This window comes from Perissodus microlepis, chromosome 13 (assembly GCF_051167445.1).
Source record: "Perissodus microlepis isolate ML-2025 ecotype Zambia chromosome 13, ASM5116744v1, whole genome shotgun sequence".
NCBI classification, from domain to species: Eukaryota; Metazoa; Chordata; class Actinopteri; order Cichliformes; family Cichlidae; genus Perissodus; species Perissodus microlepis.
Window position 1 is genome coordinate 18,402,219 of NC_140473.1, and position 15,248 is coordinate 18,417,466.

Sequence of the window (15,248 nt, forward strand, 5' to 3'; positions counted from 1 at the left end):
GAAAAGACACTTGCCAGAGAAAGAGTATTTTCATTTGGTGTTCAGGGCAGATGGTGCTCAGCTCAGCGTAAGTGAGATTATTAGTCTGTAACACACTCATTCGCACTATTTGCACATAAATTACACATTAGCCAGAGTTATATTCTTCTTGATAGACTATTTCAGATCATTAATCGATTGTATGTTAGTAGATAGATGTTTGTACACCGTCCTGAAAAATCAGCAAGCCATCTGAATTTTGTGCAGTTTTTTAAACCCACGTCCGTGCCTCTTTGCCCTCTCCTTTCACTGCTTTTCATTTACAGTGTTGCGCTGCTGTATAGCAAGTTTTGAATCTGCTTTATTCACCATTAAAATCTCAGCTTTTAAATTATGAATAAAATGATGTTTGGAAGAGGAATACTTTTCTAAAGGCTCTTTCACAGGACTTGATTTTTCATGCCTCGCTATTGCATCAGCAATGCCATCCATGAAGTGAAGAAACAAAATAATACATAATAACACAGCAGTCGCAAAGAATATTGTTATTACACATATATCTTGCAGCATACTTGACTACACTTACTTCTATGCCTATATTGATAGGCGGGGGATTTGGGGGATGGTTTAAATGTGCAGGTACAGAGCTACAGGACTGACAGTTCTTTTGGACATTATTGCAAGTACAAATCTCTAACCTTTTCCCCAGATGACGCCTTATTAAACCTCCACTGAGAGCCTCATTAAAGTTATCATGAGAGCTGATAGCACATATGTGCAACTCAGTCTCCTGTCAGTGATTGCATTGCACGCCATGCTACAAAAGGAGTGTGCACATACAAATAGTTGAATATTGACTTTTGAAAGACGCCTTTTCAGGCTGTGCACGAGCCTCAGCAGTGTGTTATGTTTGATTATTAACCTACTACTGGCTGCTTTTCAGTGTAGCAGTTGTAGCATCAAATATTGGCTTCATGCTGTATTCTCAGGGGGCAATCAAACCAAAATTTGTGCGCCTCCACATTTTACTTGACTGAGCTGCCCCCCCTCAAGATGCACTGACAGCAACAGCGGCAACAATTTTAAGTCTGCATTATTTAAGTTGCCAGGCAACAATGCAGTGCAATGGCTTTGTGCACTTGTGTTTCTGTGACCAAATGCATTTGGTATTTTCACATTACGTCATTAATATGCAAATAATTAAAAAGACCAGGAGTAGCCTCTTTAGTCATTACTGAAGGTATTGGCAGTTGTAGGGAAAGCACTGAAAGCAGTGGTAATACTGAAAGTATTTGCCCTACATCTTGTGTCCTCTCACACCTGTGACACTGAGTCACACTCAGGTGCCCCTGGTGATTACGTCCCTAAGCCCTGCTCAAAATGAAAGAGGAGTCCATCTCCCTCATCTCTGCCTCATTGGTCAGTTAGAACAGAGAGCATCTCTTTGAGGACCGCTGGCTATCGCGCAGCATAAAGTCACCTAAACAGTAACATCTGTCTAACTTTCAGACAGCAATAATAATTAATTGAGAGTCCTACAGAAATTGGCCAGCATGTTACTTGGTTAGCTGGTACGCTGGTTGTTTCTTAGGTCCATTCATTTTTGCTTGACTTGCTTGAGGAGACTTGCTTACATTGCTTCTCACAACAGATGTCCTTTTTTTCTTGTTCTTTTTCTTGTTGTTCATTATTATTACTCTTGTTTAAGTTTAACTTACCTTTAGCCCAATTTTGCTTCAATTTGGTCATGCTGTTTCTTCTGCTTGCCTGCCAAAGCACTTCAATCAATTATTATCATTTTGACTTGTGGTTAATTAGTCAGCTAAATAGTTAAATAAAGACGATTATTAGGTTAACAGGCGCACGTGATGCTATGATTTTACGAGTTATAAAACAGATGTTGGAGTGATATGTTTTCACGTCGTGTTTCAAAAACACAGCATGTGAGCTAGTGTGCCAGAGAGGCGATAAGGTGTCAGTAGAAGCTGAAGGGAGGATAAAATATGCCATAAAATTAAAATGCAGACAGAAACCTGTGCCTCTCATTTTTCTATGCTGCTAATGTTTCATTAATGCTACATGCAAACAGATCGATTTCCAATGTCACGTCATAAGGAGTGATAAAGCATCAGATGCTTCTACTGTAGAGAGAAACTAGTGTCTCGCCATAGCAGTAAACATTTCTGTTCATTGTTATTCTGAGGTATAGCTCAGTAAAAGCAGAAGAAAAAGAAGTGACTGTCAGAAGTGGTTCGGTATAAGCTTCAAAACAGCACATTGTTCATTTCTGTCTTATTCAGGCTTTCAAGTATGCCACTTAAACTTGAACACATTCTTTTTTCTTGATCTGTCAGGATATTCTACTTGCCTCGCCTAACAGCAGGTCAAATAAAATAATTGGGAGCATAACGTATTTGTGTAGAGAAAATGTCAAATCCTGGGTGCGCTGTGAAATCCCCTGAACACATCCACCTGAATAAAATGGCACACGGTGCATCAAGTGCTGCCTTGACTATGTTAGCTTGTCAAAGTAGCTGTCAGCGTACCATGAGCACTCCAGGTTTGGAGCTGAGTCTACTGTAATGTTACCTCTCCCCTCACTTTCCTCACTTTTCTGTCTGCGATCCATGAACACTCAGTAAAACTAATAAAATATACAGCAAGGGCAGTCATCTAGTTGTACCTAAAAGATGACAGAGGAAAAAAATACATAATTCAGATTCTTTGCCACGTATGTTTCAATGTTTCTTCGTTCTCTTTTTTCATTTTTTTCCTTGGATGCGCTTGTTTGTCAGACAGGGTGAAAGATGCAAGACCAAGAAGGAATGTTAAGTAATATTCAAATATAAATGCAAAGTTGGCTAGATGAAACGTAGTAAGGAGAGGTTGAATATATTTTGTTGTCTTAATAAAAGCTGCCAAGTGGAGGAAACTTGTTCTGGTTTGTAATTCAATTCAAATAGTAATTATGTGCAATCACAGAAGAAAAACACAATTCTTTACCATTCCATTAAGCACCAAACCATTAAATGTAACCATGTTAAGACTTATATCTAAACTAGCGCACCTGTTCAACAGGGATCTGCAACAAATTTGATAATTAATGTCTTGTTTTAGCTATTCTTTGCAAGTCTGCAGATTTTTGGACCAGTGGTGAGATTGGACTTGTCATGTCACCTTTTGTGGCCCAAATGACAGATTGAGACCAGATCTGACAGGTTAGTCAATAAATGAAAAAAAATCATTACTTGCAGCCCTGAAAATGTCTTTAATCTTAGAAACCACAGGTAACCTTCAGATTTGGCAGGTTTGCGACTTCTCGTGATTCATGTGTGACCTTTGGTGAACAACACAAAACCATTTACTATGTCACTTTGAAGAATCCCTCACCTGGCAGATGAAGTAATCAATATTCACATTGTAAGCCAGTCATGTGATCTTAATAGTTTTTGCTTTAGTTTTGCTGTGGCCCACTATTCAACTGTTTAATTTAACAATTGTATTCTCGAAATTGTACAAAATGACACTTTTTAAAAGTTTTTGGTGATGCAGATTTCATCTTGTCTTTTAGCAATCCTTGTAAAGGACCCATTGGAGTTAGACACGCCCCACAAAAGCATCATTTGTCAGTATGCCAGAACCACATTTTAACCCCAAAATTTACACAACAAAGCAAAAACAACCCAAGTCTTTTTTGTGCCCAGTCTCAATCAAAGTTAGACTACGAAACATGCGCTGGAGTGTTCTTAGTCCCTTAAAAGAGGGCCGTCACCTCGCCCACCATCTGACAGTATCTGATAATGTGGGAATAAAATGCTTTTAATGATTCAATCTCTATTCTGGAAACTAGAGACTAGACTCTGTTACATTTTGCATTAGGCGATACCTGAAGTCCTTGATCTGCACCTGTTTAAAAGTTTCCACGTCTCCACCTAATAAAAAGACAGATGAAACGGCAATGCAAGAACCTACTTAACACTGCTTCCTACTGCAGCAAACACATAGTCATTAGATTAAGATGAATGAAATCTATGAAAGAACTCAAATGGCTTTTTTTCCCCCTCTCAAGTAAATACTTCATAGTAATTGGACGTGATTGTGCGAGTTATTATCATTACGATCCACCTGTGTGGGTCTTTGCGGGTGACACAGCCAATCAAAAATCTATCCCATCTCCATGGAAACACGAGCTTTTGTCTCTGTTGCAATCACTGTTTTTAAAAGAGAACTGATGTCAATTATAGCCCGGTAGATGTGAGCTGAGCGCAACAAACATTCATGAAGGCAGCCATTGCTAAGCAGGCAGACTCATCATAGCAGCAAGCCAATGCTTTGTGTGTCTGCAGCTCTTATAATTTTCGTCTCATCTCAAATTATCAGGTGCATCTGCAACAATAGATAACTGTCCTGTTGTTGTTTCAGCTGGGAAGCTGTGAAACTGTCTGCAATTTCAATCTATAACTAGTAGGGGAAACAAGTTATGTGCCCTCATAGTTAAAGCAACTATAAACTAGGAGTGACATTTAAATGCATCATTCATATTACCACTGTTATTATTGTTATTATTGGCGTAAGAGTTGTTTACTTGTGCCTCATATTCCTATATGATGCATAATGGATATGTCAGCCCCGTGGCAAAACATTAATGACTACCCTGCCAACTTTCAATAATAAATGACACAACTGCCTGAGCGGCGAACACTTCATTTTCCAGGAAAATGACGTACAGCGCTGAGTGGATGCAGCTATGTGTTTGACATAAGACACCGACATCCCGTCAGCGTGGATTAAAATGTCACCAACCGTTACGGGCTTCTACAGACCTTGGTACAAAATCGTCCGCCTTGAGCTATTGGTTTCAACATTTGCTTTTATGCAAAATAGATCAAGGACGGGGACAGTCGGGGTGAAAGCTGCTGGCAAAGGACTCGCTGGGACACGAGAGAGGGGAACAGAAAGGAGATCATAGAGCAGAACGGAAGTCAGTGGCAGCCAGAGAGAGGCAGTAATGTTCACTAAAGATAAATATGTTGAGCCTACCCTAAGGATTCAAAAATGCAAAATAATTTAAGTAATTAATTAAACAATATGTAATATTAGTGTGACACCGCTGAACTGAAGCCCTTCTACCAATTACATCGCAGCTTTTGCCTCTATCACTGTCAAAGACGAACCCACAAAGCCCCTTACAGATTTGTATCTTTCTTTCTTTTTTCAGTTGTGCTCGAGAGGAACCTATTCATCAAGTCAGTGTGGCACTTGCTCATTTGTGACCTCACACCTTTGGCACACAGCATTCGTCAGGGACAGAATGAAATCTACTGACTGTGACCGCAGACTTTTGTAGACCTGTGTTCAGCAAGGCCACAGTGGTTTATCACACATATAGTTTCTTTTATTAAAGGTAAGAGAGATGAAAAAATACAATTCCTAATGTTGTTACAGCAACCCAGCCCTTTCCCAGCACCACTGTTATCTCTGGTTACCAGTGTACAGTCCACTGTTGGGTTTTGCATATGTTTTGTATGACTCTTTACATATCAGAGATACAGATAAGGGCAGCAAGTGGTGTGTTTTTTTTTCTCATGACAGGGGTGTGAACTAGGATAGAGGAAGTACTCCGATCATTTATGTAAGCTCGGCATCAGTGAAAAAATACTCTATTTTATGTTGAAGTCACCATATAAAACTTTGGACAGTACACAGCTATTATCAGAATCATATACAAAGAGAATCAGTTTAGTTTAGGTTGAACGAAGTAAGTAGGGTTTTATTTGTGGGAAACAGAAGGAAAGTTCTGTAAAAGCTGAGGTATTTCTTCCTGATATGACAAATCCCACCTGCCTGAGTTTTGAGACAAACGAGCAGAATTATAGATTTGTGGCATAATTTAATTCTTTTCCATAATTCCTCCTTTGAAATACCGCCTTCTTATTTTAGTCCTCTTTTCCCACAAATCTATTTTTAACAATGTTTGGCCGAATGGGGATCCGGGAAATGTTTCTCTAGCACAATTATAAAAGTCGGTGGCCCACAATAGAGCAAACAATCAATTTTCTAGATTCATTCTTCATAGTTAAATATTATCCTTTAAATGCCACAGTCTCCGCACAAGCCCACAAGACTCATGCTCACTGCCTCTTGGTTATTGCCTCGCTTCGCTTCTCACTGCTCAGCCGAGTTTTAAAGTGAAGTTACAAGTAGTCGAGCGGTTAAATACTAATATATTCATTCTATAGTTCAGCATTTGAATGTCCAGATTTACCTCTGCATTGGGATGAATTATATTGGGCAGGCACTAACTGAGGCCGTTTTCCCTGAGGTCAAATCTATTGTAAAGGATGATGGCTCCCTGAACGTTTCACCGCTGAATCGCTTGCCCTTTCACAAATCCCATCAGCGCCACAGTGGACGCTGTGTTGCTGTTGCTGTTGCTGTCATCGCGGGTTTCGCACTCTTAGTTTTATGAAAGAAAGAAAGAAAGAAAGAAAGAAAGAAAGAAAGAAAAGAAAGAAAGAAAGAAAGAAAGAAAGAAAGAAAGAAAGAAAGAAAGAAAGAAAGAAAGAAAGAAAGAAAGAAAGAAAGAAAGAAAGAAAGAACCACATGCTGGTCAGTACTACTAATAAGAACCTAATTAAACGGATTCAGCAAGCACACCAGAGCTCACAAAATGACATTGATATGACATGAGTGAATCATGCAACATAAGTCCCTTTCATTTATCCTCTGTGAATGCTATAGTGGTTTATAAGATGTATACTTCTTCATAGATTAGGCAAAGTTTTATAATAACGGTCTTTTTAGAATCATTGTACCTGTGGTTTCACAGTCAGATCGATTTGCATCTTTTAAGAATACCCGTTTTAGCAGCGTGCATGTGTGCGTTTACCTTCCATGACGTACACCAGCGAGCCTACATCGCCCTCCTTAATGATGCAGCTGTCCTTCCCGTACTCGACAGGATACATGCAGTCCACGATCTCTTGGATCTGCGACAGCTCCAGGTTCTTCATGAAGTCATTGTCCAAGATGGCCTCCTTTATCAGTTCCTTGGACCTGGAGGCAAAGCCAAGCAATGTGAGACAGTCACTGTACAAGCACTGACTTGTGCATTCTTCATTGCAGAATGACAAAATGAGACACAATAAGAGGTTTTGCAGGCGCACATCTCAAATAAAAACTGTTCAGCATGTCTCTTATTTCCAAGGCTATTTCATTCTAGCTTTAACGGCTCAGCGCCTTTTCAAAAACATATCCTCAATTCAAATATGTCAAGGTGAAACCATCTCACCCGCCTCCCTCCCCTCAAAATTCTGAGGAAAGTCAATAAATAGCAAAATCAATGCCTAATGGATGCAGATTGTTTCCATTCAGGGGTTTACTTCTGAAAGCCAACTCGGCTTTCAGTTTGCAGAGTCATTAGGGCATTCGCAGGTAAATAGTTTCTGCATTAACTATGCAACTGTCGGGAGAAAAGGTAATAAAGTGCAAAGCTAACGCGTGGTTGTCAAGGTGCAAGAGTGCTTGTCAGGTGGGCTGAAAGGAAACACAGGGCAAACGGAGAGGCAGGCGACATTATGAAAGGAGACCTGATAAATTATCTTCTAAATCTAGCAGCATGCAGTGGATGCAGCGCCAGAGGAGAGTAGAGATATTTGTTCAACAGGTGATAGAAAATCTGAAACCTGAAAGCAAGCATCAGTGTGACTGTCTGAGAAAGGAAGACGCGTTGAAAGAAGTCTGACGCGGGCCAGATCGCGAACAACGAGTCAAGATCACTCATTCACCGAAGCATCGCCACAGTTCCATTTGCTCAGCTGCACGCTGTGTATGTGCTTCTGTGGCAGCTAAATGAATGAGGTTATGTACCGGGGTTAAACCATTAAAGAGACCTCTCACACTGAGAAGAGAGGCCAATATCCTAATTCATAAAAAAAATCCCCAAAAGCAGCCCACTATGCCCCGCAAGTAGTATTCAAAGGCACTGGGGAACTGCCTCTTGCCTTTTTGTGCTCAGTGCCCTTTTCAGAAACGGATTTCTTAGTGCATTGTTGATCACCTGGAGAGCTCATTGCTAAAAGGGCAAATAACCTAGAAGGCATTTATGAATCAGTGCTCCCACAACACGCAGGCTTCTCTTCTCCACTGCCAGCCTGCAGCAAAGTCCTCGCCAAGGAACAAAAGTGCATAAACAAAACTTCAAATTACAACATCAACAGTGCCCTTTTTCGTTTTTTTTACTTCTTTCAGATTTATGTTTTTCAACCTGTCTGTTATTTTCGAACAGCAAACTCTACAAACCTCTGCAGATTCATGTGTATATGAGGCCATGTTTCACTGCACAATGAGTGTTTTATTTCTCTTTATGCTGAACTTTTAAGGTCACTCAAACGCTTCTTCAATAAATCCTCAAACACATTATTGAGTCTGGGATGAGACAGTGGTGCTGTCTCAAATTTCTTTTCTTTTTTTAAATGCCAAAACACTTAAAAGAGCGATGCCAGTCTCTTCTCAGAAGCAGCTACCATTTGAGCTTTCACCAACATCTGCACATTTTATTGCACTGTTTTTACACCAGCTGAATTATTAGCGGGGCTCTAATAAATTGTGCCTTTCATTCATGGCCATGAATACCAAATTAGGGTCTGAAGCCTGTGGATCCTGACCAGCGATGCTTTTCACACTCGCATATAAACGTGAGAAACTAAATTACCAGAGAACAACATTAGCTACGTGTAGTATTTCACTGGAAAACCCAAATAACGTTTTGGGTTTTTTTTGAAAGCACACAAAAGAACCTTAATTCTCACATGTGGCCTCTGGATTTCTATAATCTTAAAGACAAAGATCATGTATGTGCATTCCTATAGATGTTCCACGATCCCTATACGTGTCATCTCTTCTCAAACTTTAGATCATTTACAGAATAACAAGAGCAACCAACCAACGCAAGAGGCTTCGGGCTAACAAGCTTCCAAATCCACTGGATTTTTTAATAGACTTAAATTGCAAATGGAGCTGCTCTGAGCAACCTGGATTATCCAGAAGTTGTTTCTGCCCTTGAGAGTCTAAACATGCTGCTGTGGGAATTTTAAACAGGGAGGATTGAGGTGTTGCACTTATTTTTAATTTCCACTCCACAACCTATGTTCAGATTTGACTCCTTGCTCCTTCAGTTGTAATTTTTTTGACCTGAGCTATTCTCACCTGGGAGCAATTAGACGCTACATGGCCTTTGTGAGCTGGTAGAGACCACTTGAGGTCTGAATCTGACATTTTCACTCACACATACAACTGCACTTACCAGTCAAAAGTGGACACACTTTCTCATTTACTACTTTCTACATTGTAGATAGATGCTGAAGACATAAATATATGAGGCAAGATACAGTATATGGAATTATGTAGCATACAAAAAATGATAAATAATTGTAAATATGTCTTATATTTTAGATTCCTCAAAGTAGCCACTCTTTGCTTTGTTGACAGCGCTGCAAACCCTTGGCCTTCTCTCAATGAGCTTCATGGTGCAGTCACCTGAAATGGTTTTCACTTCACAGGTGAGCCTTGTCAGGGTTCATTATTGGAATTTCCTTCCTTCTTAATGGGGTTGGGACCATCAGTTGTGTTGTGCAGAAGTCAGGTTAGTACACAGCTAACAACTGTTAGAATTCATAGTATGGCAAGAACCAATCAGCTAAGTAAAGACAAAAAACAGTTCATCATTACTTTAAGAACTGAAGGTCAGTCAATCTGAAAACTTTCAATGTGTCCCCAAGTCGCAAGAACCATCATGTACCATGATGAAACTCATGTGAGGACCGCCCCAGGAAAGGAAGCCCCAGCCTCTGCTGCTGAGGATAAATTCATGGAGTCAACAGCCTCAGAAACACCAAGTTAACAGCACCTCAGATGAGAGGCTAGATAAATGTCACACAAAGTTCCAGTAGCAGACACATCTGTACATCAGCTGTTCAGAGCAGACTACGTGAATCAGGCCTTTATGGTCAAATAGCTGCTAGAAAACCACGACTAAGAAAAAGCAACAGCAGAAGAGATTTGTTTGGGCCAAGAAACACAAGGAATGGACATTAGACAAGTGGAAATCTGAGCTTTGGTTTGATGAGTCCACACTGAACCAGCATGGCTAAAACAGCATCCTGCAGCGAGATGCCATCCCATTCGGTTTGCTTTTAGTTGGACCATCATTTATTTTTCAACAGGACAGTGACCCCAAACACACCTCCAGGCTGTGTAAGGGCTATTTGACGATGAAGGAAAGTGATGGAGTGCTGCGCCAGATGACCTGGCCACCACAGTAACCTGACCTAAACCCAATCGAGATGGTTAGGTATGAGATGGACCTCAGAGTAAAGGCAAAAGGGCCAACAAGTTCTCAGCATCTCAAGGAACTCCTTCAAGACTGTTGGAAAACCATTTCAGGTGACTACCTCATGAAGCTCATCGAGAGAATGCCAAGAACGTGCAAAGTAGTAATCAAAGTAAAGGGTGGCTATTTTGAAGAATCTAACATATAAAACATGTTTTGAGTTATTTCACACTTTTTTGTTTGCTACATAATTGCATATGTGTCCGTTCATAGTTTTGATGCCTTCAGTGAGAATCGACACCATAAATCGTCATAAAAATAAAGAACCATTATATGAGAAGGTGTGTCCAAACTTTTAACTTGGAGTGTATGTAAGTTACATCGACCATCTACAAAAGTCCAGGCCTGCAGTACATGTGTGAAAAAGGCTCAACAGGAACTAGCTGGAAATCTTTTTTTTTCCAAGGCTGACCTCCAGCCCACTGGAAATGTGCCTCATTGACCCTATTTCTGTTAGATTTACACCCAGGAGATTTAGGGCAGACATGATCGTGGCCATTCTTGAGCAACATCTTCCAAATCCAACCCTTATGAAAACATCTGCCTCCGTCTCCTTTGTGAGAGCGATATATTTTCTTTCATCCACTACAGAAGTTTAGACTGAGCAAGTTCAGTCTTCCTTAAAAGGCGAAACTATGCTCTTTAAGGAGGAAAAAAAAGGCATGGCAGAAAAGTGGGAGAGGCCAGGAGAAATAAAAGACAGAAAGAGGGAAAAGAATGGATAGCATACGAGTAAAGAGTGCTCTATGGGCCTTGTAAAGAAGATAAAGAGAGGGGAGAATGAAAGAAAAACACAAACACTTAGCCAGATCTAACAGGTATTATCAGTAAATTTCAGTAACAAAGGAAAATAAAGAGTTAGTGAACTTGTTTTAGCCCACAGTATAAATTAACATGCACAAAAAAACAACAACAAAAAACTCAATCTAAATGAGCTGCTTTTCTACAGAAAAATATAAACTTCTCCAAATTACTCAGGCAAAGATCTCCAACCAGTTTGGAGATCTTTGCCTGAGTAAGATAAGAACAGTGTTCAACTAATAAGAGAACAAGCGCACAAACACACTCCAGTCATTTGCATTCAACACTGGCTGTTTTTCAATTAATTTTTTTTCATCTCTATGCTTATTAGAAGAGCAATATTAGAGAAAATGCCATTCTCTAACAAATGAGGAGTGTGAAAAGGTGTGGCAGACGTTTAACGGAAAATTGAAGCTGTCGCTGAGAGAGGCTTGATGGAAGTTCAAACAGCCTCATTGTAATGAGTTAATTTTTAGCTTTCCTTTGAGGATCATCATCAGAAATTATTTAAGAAACCGCTGCCACTCATCTTTTCTTTCTTTTGAAATCTTGAAATAGTCTTTTCCCATCATAATTGATATTTTCTTAACTGGAGATTCTCTCTAATCTGTTCCAATATTAAACCACGGGGTAATCAACCAGTTTCTTGAAGTAAAGTGCTAAAAGTCTTGACAAGAGTCTCAAGAAGATCACTTAATGAAAGAAGAAATATGTATTAAACGTCTCAGACTGATGCCAGTTATCAAAAATAATTGGTCACTCTGGTGTTTTCCTCAGCTAACCTTCCAAACCAGTGTTCAGGATCTCAGACAAACAAAAAATACACATAAGAAAAGAGCGTTTTGTGTGTTTTCACAAACCCAGGGAGCTGACGGGTATAACAAAGACTAATGGCTTTTTGCTGCTCAGATAAATAAATCCCTTCATTTTTTGAATCTTCTTTGATGAAATCTTTGTTGTTGAGTTTGTTTGCGTGTCAGTGGAATAATGACATTCGTATCTGACGTGACTGATCTCACCGCAAAATCTGAAGGCTGTAATCTTTTTTCCTCTTAGGCTTAAAACATCAATATGAGAATAGAAAAAGATAACTTAATGCTAGGACTCGTAATATTCCAATCACTTCCATAGGAATGATCCCTTTTATTTATTTTTGGGAACTCGAGTGTCCCGTTAAGCATTTTAGGGCAATATTTTCTTTTCATTAAATTCAATATGTGCAGTTTTTAATATGTTTAAAGAAATGTTAGGTAAATATTCTCCCTGTCAACCAGGGGAGTGTTGATTCATAATAGCTCAACCTTTAAACCAACAGAGAGATGGATTACTTCACAACAGAAGGCAAATTTAGTGCCAGCCTACGTTTAAGATCCAGACCTCCTGTTTCAGACCAAGTCGAGAAGGAGAGCCGTATTTGCGTAAGAGTTTGGAAAGACAGAGGGAGTGAGAAAGACAGAAATCATAAGGTAAACATGCACAGAGAGCCTGTTAAGACTGCCTGTCACAGGATCACAGCTTGTATAAAACAGGCACTGGTACATTACACAGAGCTCACACCACCAGTTCTCCAAACCTGGATGGTATGCAAATTCTCCCTCATATTTGACTATGATCAAGTTTATGTACAGTCAACTTTTGATCGTTATGCTGCTTATAATCCTGCTCATGAGCGTCACTAGTGACAGCTTCACGGATTCTTGAGGTTTTAATATTTGTCTCATTTTGATAGTTGAAGATATCGTGTCATTGCAAGAGCATCCGCTGTGTGTGTGTGTGTGTGTGTGTGTGTGTGTGGGAGGGGGGGGGGGCTCTTGGTGCGCGCGCATGAGTACGTGGAGAGCACTGCCTCATTATCCCAGTGTGCGCTACAGGTGAAGTACCTGCTGCGCCACACGCATCATTACGCACAAGAATCGGAAAGGTAACAAAGACTGAATCAATTCAAATGGAAGCATAACAGTGAATGCAAAAATATCGAGCATATTAAATATAAAGACTGTGGGTAGAATTTGAACACCTACTGCTGGCTTTTGGGGTAGAACGGTAGGGTGACATGGCTAAGATCCTGGATGTCGAAGGCAGTGGGCTCGGCCGAAATTGCCTGCCTCTTCGTTCGCTGCTGCTCTTGCAAGTCGTTCTGCTTGTGGACCTGCTGGGTCGCCGGTTTGATGACTGAGCGGTATTTGTCCAGCTCGTTCTGTAGTCTCTGTATAAGCTCGTCTTTCTGGTCGAGCTCCAGCTCCAGCTCGTCGATGAGGGCATCCCTTTGGCGCAGCTCCTCAATCTTCTCCTGGAGCGCGTACTGGAGGTCGCGCAAGGTGCCCATTTTAATCGGCGACAATGAGCGACTTCCCAGGAAGTTTATCGCAAGGTATGCAGCCGAGTCTTTATCCTTTCTGCTCTGCCACGCGGCTCACAAACTTTATTCGTCATGAAAAGCTTGAGAGGAAGGAACCCCTGTCTCTGCTGTGGCTGATTCTGTCTGTCAGAAGCAGATGTTTGGGGATTAAAAAGAACGTGGCACGCGATCGTCAAGGTAAGCACAGAAAGCGTCTCAGCCACAATCATGCAAAGTTTACTCTCTCCCTCTCTCTCTCGCTCACTCCCTCCCTCCCACGGTGCTGTGACAGCGGAGGACCGTCCTCCCCGAGTGCGTCAGGCTGCGACCCGGTGAGAGCGCATGGCGAGAAGGGCGCCTACAGGAATCTGAAGCACAGTGCAGTCTGCCACTCCAGAGAGAGAGAGAGAGAGAGAGTCTTCCATGAAGCCACTGCTCTGAGAACCATGTCATCATACCTCGGCATCTCACCCTGAGGCTGCGTGTAACAAATAGATGAGCACAGGAGCCTTAATAGAAGTTGAAGGTGATGGAAAACTTAATGAACCTCGGTGTAAAAATAAACACCGAGGTTTTCAATTAAGGATGGACGTGTGTATTCTGCTGTAGTACTTTTTTGTCTACGAGGACAAAAAAGACAATGTATGAAGATGTTTTCAATATTTCATTTGAATCTGAATGTTGTTTTTCATGTTGTGTTGGGTGTGAAGAATTAAACTTTCCCCAAACCCTTTTCTGAATTAAATTTTGTTGCGAAATGGAGTCAGTTTGCCAAATTTCATATTTTAAAAAAAGTGTCAAACAGCAGCAGCACACAAAAAATGTCAGAGCTAATGAGGCTCACGACTCCTTCGCGGCAGCTCCACGTTTCTCATCTAATCTGGTGTTGTGTGCACTCCCAGCGCCGCTTGTGCCTGTCCACATTATCCCAATGACTCATCCGAAGCTCAGCGAACAGCATTTGGCCTCGTGCTCTCTGGACAAATTCAGAAGAGGATAAAGTGCCAAGAACGATCTGATAGGATGGGGACTTACTGAGGTTGAAATCGCAATTACTGTGCTGAGAGGATGAAGCGTCACCAGCTGACAGTGAGGACAAAAGCTGGGAGATTTCTCGGACTGCAGAGATAGGTGTTTTTGGTGCGGTGGTTTAAGACATATTTTCCCCGACAAAAACCATGTAAACAAACCGAAATGGAGACAGATGGTCTAATAAAAAGATCCCAGCTGCCCTCTTGTGGCGGCTTAAAGGATCGACGCAGACAATCAAGAATGAGGCATGGCACTGCTCTCCAGGCTGAGGATGATTGTGGACATTAAATCAGCATGTAGTGAGTGATACTGGATCATGAGAGCATTAAAATGTAGGATTTGGGGGATGTATGCGATTAATCGGAGGAATTGATATTAGTAATATCACTCAAAGTAATAACATGTAGGTCTGTGATTTTTAATGGGTAATCGGGGTTTACACAGATCAAATGAAAATGTATTGAAACTGCATAGCAGCATGAAAAATGTTCTTCAGACTGTGCTTAAATCGCCTGCCTTGTAAAAGCACGAGACCCAAGCATAGTCTGGATGCTCGATATGAAAAGCCATGGAGTGAACCGTGAACCCTGCTCTTCCTGCTCTACTACCTGAACCGCAAGCTACAAAGCACAACAGAGGTAATCTGTGAAAGTTGAACATGAGAGGAAGACCTGCTCAACAACCAGCAAATCTAACTTTCTGTTTAAG

At 40.9% G+C, this 15,248-nt stretch overlaps 1 protein-coding gene and 1 long non-coding RNA gene across 3 annotated transcripts in view; one reads left to right on the forward strand and one right to left on the reverse strand.

The window, feature by feature from the left end:
• Window positions 1-15,248, reverse strand: part of LOC146375022 (cGMP-dependent protein kinase 1) — a 103,300-nt gene that overhangs the window by 85,590 nt on the left and 2,462 nt on the right. The window contains exons 1-2 of one of the 2 annotated variants that reach the window (XM_084947712.1): window positions 13,192-13,803; window positions 6,869-7,035 (exon numbers count right to left, since the gene is read on the reverse strand). In XM_084947712.1, coding sequence (XP_084803838.1) covers window positions 6,869-7,035; window positions 13,192-13,496 — 472 coding nt within the window. In that variant the 5' untranslated portion in view covers window positions 13,497-13,803. Of the gene's footprint in view, window positions 1-6,868; window positions 7,036-13,191; window positions 13,804-15,248 lie in introns of those variants that run through there. The other variant, XM_084947713.1, reaches the window with a different exon arrangement.
• On the forward strand, window positions 13,616-14,270 carry LOC146375023 (uncharacterized). The gene is made up of 2 exons (XR_014801898.1): window positions 13,616-13,706; window positions 13,801-14,270. It is a non-coding gene; the product is annotated as an uncharacterized LOC146375023 (long non-coding RNA).